At 42.4% G+C, this 12,388-nt stretch overlaps 1 protein-coding gene across 1 annotated transcript; it reads left to right on the top strand.

The window, feature by feature from the left end:
• Positions 1-2,780: 2,780 nt before the first annotated feature.
• LOC120799273 (vimentin A2-like) lies at positions 2,781-9,529 on the top strand. Its single transcript, XM_040144306.1, has 9 exons — positions 2,781-3,387; positions 3,820-3,880; positions 6,136-6,231; positions 6,491-6,655; positions 7,678-7,803; positions 8,065-8,285; positions 8,424-8,467; positions 8,559-8,644; positions 8,755-9,529. The coding sequence occupies exons 1-9, from the start codon at positions 2,861-2,863 to the stop codon at positions 8,794-8,796; spliced, it is 1,368 nt and encodes a 455-aa protein (XP_040000240.1). The 5' UTR covers positions 2,781-2,860; the 3' UTR covers positions 8,797-9,529.
• The last annotated feature ends 2,859 nt before the right edge of the window (positions 9,530-12,388 follow it).

Below are 12,388 nucleotides of genomic sequence, written 5' to 3'. Positions count from 1 at the left end.
ACAAGTGCAGTTTAAAAATATACAGTACCATAGTATTGCTACGTTCACTGAAGTAGAAGATTACAATACTTTTTCCACTACTGCACTTAGCCAACATTTGAGTAACGTGCTACGATGTAACTTGCAGTCCCACACCGAGAAAGAAATGTAAAAGCTTACAGTTGGCACAGAGCCATGCGAAAAAAATCAAAGAAAATCGAAAGAAAAAAGAAAAAACATTTTAAATGTACACACAATCTTACTTTTCACTTAACCTATCCAGTGGCAACTCTCGTCTGACCTTAGACGTTACTAGATTATTGTTGTACTGATCCAAAGTGGGCTGTCTCACAGGAGATTTGTATCCAAAATAACTTCAGAGCTGAGACTAAGCGGCTGGGCCTTTTACACACTCCTGACACGTCATTGGATTCCTTAATGTGATTGAGTAAGAGAAAAGAAAGTTACGGTGCTCCACTTAAGTGCTAGTACATTTCAAAGTAACGTCACTCGAGAACAAGTTTGAGGTATTTGTCCTTTCGTTGACTATTTCCATTTTATTCTACTTTATATGCAAACGTGTATTTTAGAGGGGAATATCGTACTTTTTGATCCACTATACATTTATTTCACAACTATAGTTACTTTTCAAATCAAGACTAAACGTAGCGTAAAAAACATATGATCAGGTTATAAAATATGATGCATCATATCAGTGCATTTTGTTGCCAGTGCTTCTGATGTTACTAATTACAGAAGTTAATTACACGTAACCTTTTAGTATTAGTGTTGTTTCACAGAAGTACAGAATTCGGGACTTTTGCCTGTAATGCATTATTTTTATAGTGTGGTGTTACTACTTTTATTGAACAGTGACCTGGATACTTGTTCACCACTGTGTACAGGAAGAAAAAACAAACTCACCACCTCATCACAAACTCAGTTGCTCAGTACGTACTAAGTATGAGGACAATAACCAAAACCCTTAACTTGTCCTTGTGTTTGTTTCAGACAAAGCCAGGCAGTAGTCTGAGGTTTAAAACTGCACTAATTTCTCCATCTTAATGCTTCTGAAAGGTCAGCCCAGCTCACTGGGTAGCTGGGTTCGTCCCTGCGCAGTCATAACTCAACCTCAAATCCCTGCAGCCGCCCTCACCCCCGGGGTAAAAACTGTGAAAATCTCTGTGAAAGAAAGATTTGTGCATTCAGACGATCATCTAGTCGACAAACACCGCTAAACCAAATCAGATCTCCCTTAGTGGCTGCTTCGTTCGTGTTTTCTAAAGAGCACAGAACACCCAGCAGCACCGGTGCAGTGTGTTTGAGAGGTGTAGAGTGTCACCGGCTCACCTCGGCTGCCCCGCGTCTCCCCCTCAGAATCCCTGAATCACTGCAGCACCCGCAGATCTGCATGCAGTGAAGAAAAAAGGGACAGAAAAAGACAGAGAGATGTTTCGGACATGAAGATTAGTCTCTGCTGATACATTTGATATAGGTTCATTATATGTTGCGGGTCAATTTAAGAAAAGGTTGACTCATAATAAACTGCACACACATGCTCCAAGCCTGCGGCAATCCTGCCGGTATCGAATACATTTTATTTGTGCCCCAGCCCAACCTCTCCGTATTCCTCTCTTTTCTCTCTCTGAGTGTCAGTGTGTGTGTGTGTGTGTGTGATCATCATAGATCTATGTGTGTGACGGCTTAGTGGGCAGCCTGGATGTGCTTGCGTGTCCTGCCCCTTGCATGATGTTCTCTAAACCTGATTAACAATTGTGGAGCTGCTGACTTGCACATGCTGTACTTTACATTGCACTGTACATGTCAATTTCTCATGCATTTCATACACACTGTAATAAACAGTAAAAAGCATACACAGTACACTCCACACACACGTCCCCACACTCCAGCTGATATTAATATATAAGCATGGACGAGGGACAACAAAGGAGAGTTATGATACAATGCTTCATAAAATAGATTGAAAACTTGGAAAAAGGGACAAAACCATGCTTTGTAAAAATATATTGCCGTGTGTGTGTGTGTGTGTGTGTGTGTGTGTGTGTGTGTGTGTGTGTGTGTATCTACATAGGAGAGAAGAAACTAATTAAATGAAGTAGCTGAATACTAATTCTCACCACTGCATTGTGTCAAATCTTTAACGTGAGGATGACATTTCCGTGTCAAGCCACGGGAAAAGCTTTTCCTCTCTCGGAACACGTTTAAATGCCACTGTTGCATCTGCATCTAATGTGCCCCCCCCCCCACCACCACCAAAATCTTCTGGTCCTCTGTGTCCCAATGAATGTTGAACTTAAATAGTTCTTCGAGATTCAGATCCAGATCCTACTCGTTCAGGGTTCTCTATTGTTTGCGGACAGATTTCGAAAAACATCAATAGAAATCCTCAAAAAGCACTACCAACAGCCCGGTCTGCGTCTCCTGACACTCACGTGCTGCTGTACTTTGTAATAACCCAAACGTGATTTCGGCTCGTGCACAGTTATAGGATGAAACTCGGGGTCGTCGGTGGGGACAGAGGAGGCCGGGCCTGGCGTATCCTTACTTTACTGTGCGCAGTGAGAGTTCGGCCCAAGTGTTAATCCAGGATCTGTTTCTCGGGGGCCTGAAAGAAAAAAAGAAAAAAAAAAGAAAAAAAAAAAAAAAAAAAAAAATATGTGTGTGTTCCCATTTGTGATTGGATTCTCAAGGTGTCACTCAAGTCACCCCGGAGTCATTTGCATAAGGAGGAGACTATAAATGAGTAAGGGTTTAGGAAACGCCTTCCCAGGCGCACTCCGCTGATGCAGTCGGGATAAGAGGGAGACTGAATCGGCGACATTGCTTTTGGCAAACGCTTGTCGGAAAAGATACGAGCAGGATGTCTTATAGATCAGCTCCACATTCTTCCTATAAGAAGATGTTTGGCGGGGAAAGAGCCGCGGTCAGGACCAGCTACTCCAGCCGCCAGTTCTCCAGCCCGGTGCGCTCCTCCCGGGTATCCTTCGGTCTTTCCTCAGCCCCGACCATCTACGCGGCCAAGACCCAGAGGCTCCGGAGCAGCGCAGCCATGCCCCGGCTGGCCTCCGAGAACTTGGACTTCTCCCTGTCCGACGCCATAAACAGCGAGTTCATCACGAACCGCACCAGCGAGAAAGTGCAGATGCAGTCGCTCAACGACCGTTTCGCCAGCTACATCGAGAAGGTCCGCTTCTTGGAGCAGCAGAACAAGATCCTGCTGGCGGAGCTGGAGCAGCTGCGGGGCAAAGGCACGTCCCGCGTTGGGGATCTGTACGAGGACGAAATGCGCGAGCTGAGGCGCCAGGTGGACCAGCTCACCAACGAGAGGGCCCGCGTGGAAGTCCACCGGGATAACCTGGCAGACGACATCGACAGGCTGAGAGAGAAGTAGGAGGCGTGGCACCACTCTATTCTCTAACAAGAAACTCAATGTAGAGGCTTTGTTTTGTTGTGTAGGCATATAATTCAGGAGTCATTGTCAATATGTGCATGTCCCATCATTATCTATAAACCTCACATAATAGACGCATATGTAGACAAGTTTCTAGCCTAAAATGTTCGTCTGGCACTGCGCAAAATCTGAAACTGAAGTGCTGCTGCTGCTGCTGCTGCCACCGCCGCCGCCGCTGCCGCTGCTGCAGCTTTGTGTCTGAGTGAAGCTTATTTTTTCACTGACATGTTTTCATGCGTGAACAAGAAAGTGGAGGAAGGAAAGGCAGAGCAGAGCCGGGCATGAGACTAGTCATGACAGCGCATCAGGGTGGAGGGGCCCCAGTGGCAGCTGAAAATAAAATGCCCGCTTCTTCCCCGTCTCCGCAGGTTGCAGGATGAGATATCCCAACGGGAGGAGGCTGAGGCAAACATGCAGAGTTTCAGACAGGTACAGTATGATTCGCCTCAATAAACCATTTTCACATCAGGCATCAACTCTGCATCTGCTATGTTTTTGTATCAGATAGGAATTTTTTGAAGAGAGCGATGATAGGGAATGTGCTTTAGTTTGGAACAGCAGAGGATGTTGGTGGCGCCTGCGCTCTCCACTGCCCCCTCCTCAGCTATTCCTGGTAAAAGGAGGGTTTAAACCCCCAAATTGTTGAGAGGTGATGTCAAAGAGATTAGATAAGCCTTGATTATCACCATGAGCCTCATTTCCGGCAGTTATGTGGTATAACCGTCCCTTTTCTCTCCTAAGTAATCTCTATCTAATTATTGCTCATGAGCTGCAAAGACTGGAATGCAGTCTTCTGATGGCACAACAGCAGATTCTAGCCATGCTCCGAAATAGCTGTAGAGCAGAACTGACCCCGGGCCTGGTACAAAAGGCCAAGTTGTGGCTGATGAGTTAAATCAGGCCTGCACTGAGAGGAGATCTTTTTAAGTCTGACTGGTCACACTGAATGAGCTGGACACAAGCACAACGACAGTGTGGACCCAATGTGGTTATCAGAGCGAGAAGACAATCCACCATGTGATCCAGCTGTCTCGTTCTGGGAGAGCATCAGCACATAAGAATCTCACTTGTTATGGTCTTGTCAGAGATTGTTCCCTGCCACTGGGTTTCATGGTGGATAATGTAGTGATGATGAGTCTTACAAATTGTTTCACAGAGGAGTCATGGTTCAAAAAAAAGACAAAAAGAGATGAAAAAAACGAAAAACGTGCGACACGAAATGTGGTGCTTTATGTAGCTCTTAGGCTTATAGCTAAGAGTAAAATTACATTTTCCAGTGGATTATGTGCTTTTCAAAAGTGAGCATTAGTTATCAATACATTGAACGATCACGATCCTTGTCTTGTCTGTGAAAAGCAGGAAGGAAGTCCCTATGACCTACCACGGTGGCACACAGACAACAATGCCGGGCGAGCAGCCGGCTCGCGCTCAGGCAGACAGACAGTCACTCTTCCAGCCGCGGGCCTGTTTGGGAAACCCTGCTGAATAGCACACTTTGTTTGTGGCATTAGAGCAAGGGCAAAGCTGCTTCATTTGCTGATACCTCAATTACCGGCCTGCCAACGCCCTGACAAAGCACAGGGGTGTGGGTGTGTACGACAGTTGGTGTGTATGGATAAGACATCCAGGGGAATTAAATAGAATATAGTAGGATTTTTTTAGTGCAATAAAATACTTTTCATTATAGAGTGTCATGTTCAACTGTTTTTTTCCACAGCTGAACATTTGCCTCATGATAAATTCAGGAGAGTTATAACATGTTAACATACAAAATCAGAGCTTCTAGTAGAACAACTGAATATCTATCAGAACAACCGATAGAGATTTTCAGGTTAAGAATGCAGTTAGGTAATAATAAATGGGATTAAGGGCCTCTTGGATTTGGCTTTGTGGTTCTGGGTGTTCCACGGTGCCTCCTTTGTTAAATCAAACTCAGGACATGGAAGCAATCTCTCTCAATTTTGCACAACCTTTTTTTCCCCCCAGAGATAAGGACAGACAGGTTGGTAGTCATAAAATTTTTATGTCCTTTTTTTACTGGACAACAAATGGCATCTGACTCCATTTGACGAATCCCATCATGATGTTCTACAGTGTTGGAAAAAGTATTCAGGTCCTTTACTGAGGTAAAAGTAGGAATAGCTTAATCTAAAGATACTCCTCTACATGTTAAATTTCTCCATTCAAAATCTTAAAGTAGGTTAAAGTAAGTAAAAGAAATGTAATGGAGTAAAAAGTAAAAATATTTCCATCTGAAATATAGTGGAGTAGAAGTAGTATACAATTAAAATCCACAAGTAAATTTCAGTGCGGTACTTGAGTAAATGTACATAGTTAGTTTCCACCACTGCCGATCTGCCTGTGATGTAGTTGAATACAGTGCAGCAGTCAAGGCTTCTTCACTGTATTCAACAGACGGAAATCTTGAGAAAACACTTAATCAACTGTTACAAACATCTGCAATGGCACTTGCCATGCGCCCACAGGTGATTTTTACTGGATGCAATAGGTTTGTGACCTCGACACACCACACAATGGGTCATTATGTGTACATGGGCATTGTGTGAGTGCTCTTTATAGCATGTGAAAGAGCATTTTTTTTCTATGTGTCAGCAGACACATAATGCTTGCAATTCATGTCACCTTCACAAGTGACCTTATTAAGAGTCAGTGTCATGGCACAGGATGTGGACAACGCTGCCCTTGCCAGACTGGACCTGGAACGGAAGGTGGAGTCACTCCAGGAGGAAATCAACTTCCTCAAAAAGCTGCATGATGAGGTAAGCTTCCTTTTATTGTGGCTAGAGCTGGCTCAGTCTCAGGGGGAAACACTGCGCATGTACGGCCTGATTAGCTAACTTTAAACTCTTCTAAAAATATGTCAGAATAATGTGAAGTATTTGTTAATCTGCTCAAGTACCAAATTTGTAGGGTTCAGTGCACCAGAGGTTTTCCAATGCAGCCAGGAAAGTCATAGAAAAGTATACAGAAGGAAACTGTCTTATTTGTACATACTTTGCTCTATTAATTCTATTGCAGGAAATGCTGGAGATGCAGAACCAGATCCAGCAGCAGCAGCATGTGCAGGTGGACATGGACATAGCTAAGCCTGATCTGACAGCTGCTCTGAGGGACGTCCGTCTACAGTATGAGAACCTGGCCTCCAAAAACATCCAGGAGTCTGAGGAATGGTACAAATCCAAGGTTAGGATTTTCCACGATCGAGCATTTAACCCTTGCAATTTAAAAAATGTAAAAGAAACTTGAAAGAAACTTTCCAAAGGGGCTACAGCATGAATGTTCTGCAGATCAATACAATTTAAAGCAGCTATAATCAGTATTTTTAATTGAATCATGACCACCTCTATATGAAAGTCTTGTTGTGATGAACGTATAGAGAATTATCACCCGACCCTCCAGTTCTCCTAAGCTCTACGGTGCATTGTAGGGTCTTTCAGCTCATTGTTTTCGTTTCTGAACTTTAATGTTTTGGTTCAGTCTCACTACTCACATCAGTGTGGTTTTTGGGCTACAGAAGGCAGCTGTTTTCAGTCAAAAAAAAAAAGATCTATTACACCAAAGAGCAGACAGACAATGTCCGCAACAAGGTTGTGAACTTAGAGGAGTGTTTAGCAGCTAAAGAGCCAGATGTTTCCTTCAGGAGTTGGTGGAGACCAAAAAAAGCTAAGGAAGAGTGAATATTGGACTTACACGCATCTGGTGGCCAGAAAAATGGCTCCAAATGAATGATAATGTTGCTCTGTAAATAGGCAACTGTTTTCTAACAAGTTATTACATATTAACTAGTACATATTAACTTAAAAATTGATAATATGTCTGTTGTCTTTACAGCATGTTTCCATTTTCCCATGTGGCTAAAAAATCAGCTAGCACAAGTTTAAATTAAATGCAAGTACTGTTTCTTTTTGAAAAGGAATGAAATAATCCGCCAAAAATAATATAACGAAATGCGGCAAAGAAGAATCTTTCTTTTTGTATTACCTTTGAACATCGGCACAAAGGGCAGTAACAAGTATTTCAGTGAACACAGCAACGCCTTAAAACTGCTCAACCACCAAGCTGCAGTGTAATGCCTGCAAGTCTCCTTTGTGGCCACATCTTTCATAATTTGCATGCTTCACGCTCTCCCTCAGCCTGAAGTTGATTCCTCAGCTACCTTTCCTTCTCTCCATCTATCTCTGTCTTTCTGTTTGTCGCTCCGACAGTTTGTTGACCTCACCGAAGCTGCAGCCAGGCACACTGATGCTTTGAGAGTGGCCAAGCAGGAGGCCAATGACTATAGACGCCAAGTTCAGGCGCTTACCTGTGAGGTGGACGCCCTCAAAGGAACTGTGAGTATGCAACTTTAGGCTTACATTGTAGTATACATGATAACAGGGCAAAATCCATATATCCAAACAATCTGGCCACATAAAGTTCACAAAAATAGACTGCATGAGTTTGAGTTATCATACAGCAAGAGGAAAATGCCCAGGGAGTTTATTTTCACAGGTCACAGAGCAAAAAAATCATCCTTGCATTTTATTTTTATTTCAAACAAGTTATTTTCGCCGCCTGAGTGTCGTATTGTTCCCTCTTGGCTGCCGTCCCAGAATGAGTCCATGGAGCGCCAGATGAGAGAGATGGAGGAGAATTTCTCCCTGGACACGAACGGTTACCAGGACACCATCGGCCGTCTGGAGGAGGACATTCACAACATGAAGGACGAGATGGCCCGTCACCTGCGGGAGTACCAGGACCTCCTAAATGTCAAGATGGCCCTTGACATTGAGATCGCCACCTACAGGAAGCTGCTGGAAGGAGAGGAGAGCAGGTGGTGGATGAAGACCTTGTATCCTCAAAAAGCTAACAGTTCCAATGTCTGGCTGAAATCGGCTACGCATATGAACATTCATTACATGCAACAAATACACATATGCTGATTTGTGGACTGTACTTTCTCCATTTTCAGAATCTCCACTCCACTGCCAAACTTCTCATCTCTCAACCTGAGAGGTACGATCACTCTCTCCGTGCTGAATGTTACTATTGGTTATTACTGTTTATTGCCAGTTGATACTTTAACACATCGTTTTTCCCTCCTCAGAAACAATGATTGAATCGAAACCTCATGTTGAAACCACAACAACTAAGAAGGTTCTCATCAAGACCATTGAGACCAGGGATGGTCAGGTAGAATCCACTTGAAGTGATTTTCAATCATTGAGGCAATTTTCTTTCATCTGAGCTCAAACGCAACTCCTGCTTGTCCCCCTTTCTCTGCCCTCTACATCCTTTTCCAGGTGATCAACGAGTCAACCCAGAACCACGATGACATGGAGTGATAATGTTTTTGTCTTTGCCAAACAACCAACAAAAGCAATACGAAGCAACACGATTCACTGGGGCTACGAGCAAGCAAACAAGCCAACAACACACAAAAAACAAACAGCTTCGAAAAGTGCCTTTATATGTGATTATCCAGTAAGCCTGTTAGTTGACACAGACTGTATTTTGCTTCCTCCTCTGCTGAGAGTCTTATCCTCTGTCACATTTTGTTTAGACACAATAATGAAATCAGCACAACATAGAAATCCTCACTGAGGTTTACAAAAATATTTCTTTGTAACCAAAGTAGTATTTTTGATTGATATAGCATGCACACTCCAGGAAATCTGTATGCTAACGATGTCACAATTGCCTGTAAGAAGCAATAAACCATTAAAACTGAAACTCAATCCTGTGCACGAGGTGTAATGCTTTGCAACACATTAAGGTGATGAAGTAGCACTAGGTAAGATCATTCCTCGAATTTAAAAAAAGGGAAATAGTTGTAATTTTATGTATTGCCTGAAGTGTAAACGTGTCTTCACTTGCAAGTAATTAAACTGTGCAATTGGTCTTTAATCGCTCTCAATAAGGTAAAAGTCGTACGTAATATTATTGTAATGATTGTTTTGAAAACAGAAGCCAAACCCTGAATACCAGATTAAACATGCATTTCATTGGTGTAAAGGCTTGGATTCAGGCAAAAAGGTAAAACAATAAAACATTTTCCTCACTGACAGGAAGATAAGTTGACTTGTATTAAACTTTGACTGGCAAGTAATAATAACAAAAGTCATGTGTGTAAATTCTTTTTCTATCGCTGCTTTCCATAGGGAGGTTATCCTTGACTATCCCAAACTATTAGCAAGGAGGAGTAAGAGAACCAAGTTAAGTCAGTTATATCAGAATTACACATTTTATCAGGGAAAAGGGGGACAACGGCAACAGGGAAGGGATCCCTCCACCAGGATGGACCGACATGCGATAGGTGTCGTACATGTGGTATAGTCACATGTAACAGTTGCATGATTACAATATGGACAGATGACAACATTACGTAAAACACAAATACAAACTGTGTTAAGTTTTAATTACAGCCACTAAATGCACCTCGAGGTGAGATGGTTTTGTCACCTGTTGTTTCCAGTGTCGAGAATGCACTTTGAAGCTCAACTTTTAGGCCAGTACGGAAGAGGGGCCCTTAAAGTACTCTTGAAAATCCACAATCCTGTGACAACTGGGCGTACTCTGTCTGCTGATGAAGATCGTGTGACACGATTGAGAGCTCCAGAGCTGCTACTAAACTGACCTTGAGAACAGCCAACAATATGTTAGGTAAATACAGTCTCAACTGTAACAAGCGTAACAAAATGTTATTTCATCTTTACGAAATAATGATCTGCCACAGGCCATGTGTTCAAAATCCCAACGTTGTATGAACACTAACGTTGCGTAATGAGATCTGATGCGCAGTGGTGGAACGTAACTAAGCTTTTGAATCTTTTATACATTTACTGACGTACTGTACTTATGTGCAGTGTTTAGGGTACTTGTACTTTACTTGAGTATTCCCATTTTACGCTACTGTATACCTGAACTCCACTACTTTTTATAAGGAAATACCAGTTATAATCACTAGTTACTTTACTGACTTCACATGTAAAACATGATATGCTTTCAAATATAATAATAATGTTATGGATTAAAGTTATATAAAGTTGTTCAAATTAGCTTCATCTCAAAAAGCTACAACATGACAGTGCCTGTTAGATGTTTATACATTATAACAATCAAATCCTATAATACATAATAATATAATTTTGAAACGGGCCATTCTGCTGCCTATTGAGAGCTTTTTACTTCTGATGCTTTCAAATACATTTTACAGACACTACTTCTGCACTTTTATTTAAATAAGACGTTGAATGCAGTACTTTTAGTTGTAATTGAGTAGTTTTATTCAGTTATATCATTGTTCTACTATTGTTACTATTATATACCAGTATTATACTATTATTGTACCATTGTTGTATTGCAACTTTTGCTCAAGTAAAGGGTCTGAATTGTTTTTCTGAATTAAGGACAAAAATGAAATATTAGGTAGACATTGAGTGTAATAAGCTTAGTGATGCATGTAGCCTGCATGTACACCTATTAGGCAAATATTGCAGGTCTTATTTCACTACATTTATTTGACAGCTACAGTTGCTTTTCAGATTTGGATTTCACAGCCAAGTAAATGGTAGGAATACTTTCTTCTTCAGTGTAACAACCTTACCAAAGTTAAATTTTATCGTCACAAAAACAATTGATCTGTCACAGGTCAAAGGTCACTTTTTCAAGATGTGTAAACACTGAGGCTGCGGAATGAGATCTAATGCGGCAGTAAAGAAAATAAGAGAAGCAAATTTGATCAGAATCTATTTAAGGAGGAGGGATATCCCTGGGCTTTAGAGAAAATATGAAAGATATAATAGATCATTAGCTTAATAAAGCTGTATGCAAAAGTCTGGCCACCCTCTGGGATTTTCAAAGATGTTCAGGTCAGGAGACTGTGAGGGCCGTTCCAAAAGCCTCAGGTTGTGTTTCTCGACGCAGCCGATGGTGGATTTTGAGATCATTCCAGATCATCTGCTTTGGACCATTGTACTGCTGTAGAAGCCGGCCTCTGTTCAGCTTTAGTTTCTTGATTTGCCGATATTTCGGGGAATCCATTCCTCCCTCTATCTGTGCCACTGGCTGCCAGAGAATAACATTTAAACCCCCAGTGCTTAACACCTGGCAAACTGGCAAAACTCCCTATTAATTATCGACTTAATAGGGACTTTTACACATGCTCCAATCGCTGGGTTCCTTTTGTTCTGTTTTTGAGCTCATGAAATAAAAGGAAACACTCGTTTTCACTGCCCCACCTTTTGCAAACAGCTGCATGCAGTCCTGATAAAAAAAAAAAACACTCTCAAATCCAAGAAAACCTCCAGGCCTACAGTGCGCTTACTGCCGCACCTGCTGTGTTTGACTGCCATCTGTCGGTGATCGATACCAGCCGAGCTGTCCCCTCCTGGCAGGTCAGGCAAGGGGCAGGGAACGTTGATATCGGTCGGTGCTTTTTATCGCTTCTCGCGAACAACATTCAGGTGCGTTTAAATCGGCGCAGCGCAGTATAGGGTTTCTGCTCATTTGAATAACCCGGGACACCCGTCGGTGAGCCTAATTAATGCCGCTTGTTTTCGCTGGCTTTGCCCCCCCCAGAGATCGGCGTGTCTGTCGACAGAGCAACTTTCTCCATGTGACGTGTCCGTCGGTGGAAACACAAACGGAGGGAGACGAACCGGCGGGATCCCTCTCCGCTTCGTTTTTCCGGTTCTTCAGTCAATTTTCGCATCACGGTGTCGGTTGCCTTCGCCAAAAAACAAAAAAAACTAAGTTAAGCTAACTGTCGGTGAATGAAAGATGAGTTTCCAGAGCACCGTTTACCGAGGCGAGTAGAACAAAAATGGAGTCAAGTTTCAACCGGTTTTGAGTAAAACGAAATGTAAACTCAGAGAAACCGATTCCGACTGAGGTTTTCAACCGTTTTTTTGTTTTTTTTGTTTCAAACTTTTGGCA

This window comes from Xiphias gladius, chromosome 14 (genome assembly GCF_016859285.1).
Source record: "Xiphias gladius isolate SHS-SW01 ecotype Sanya breed wild chromosome 14, ASM1685928v1, whole genome shotgun sequence".
NCBI lineage: Eukaryota > Metazoa > Chordata > Actinopteri > Istiophoriformes > Xiphiidae > Xiphias > Xiphias gladius.
The sequence above is the reverse complement of the archived record's forward strand: the minus strand, read 5'-3'. Positions and strand labels throughout refer to the sequence as shown.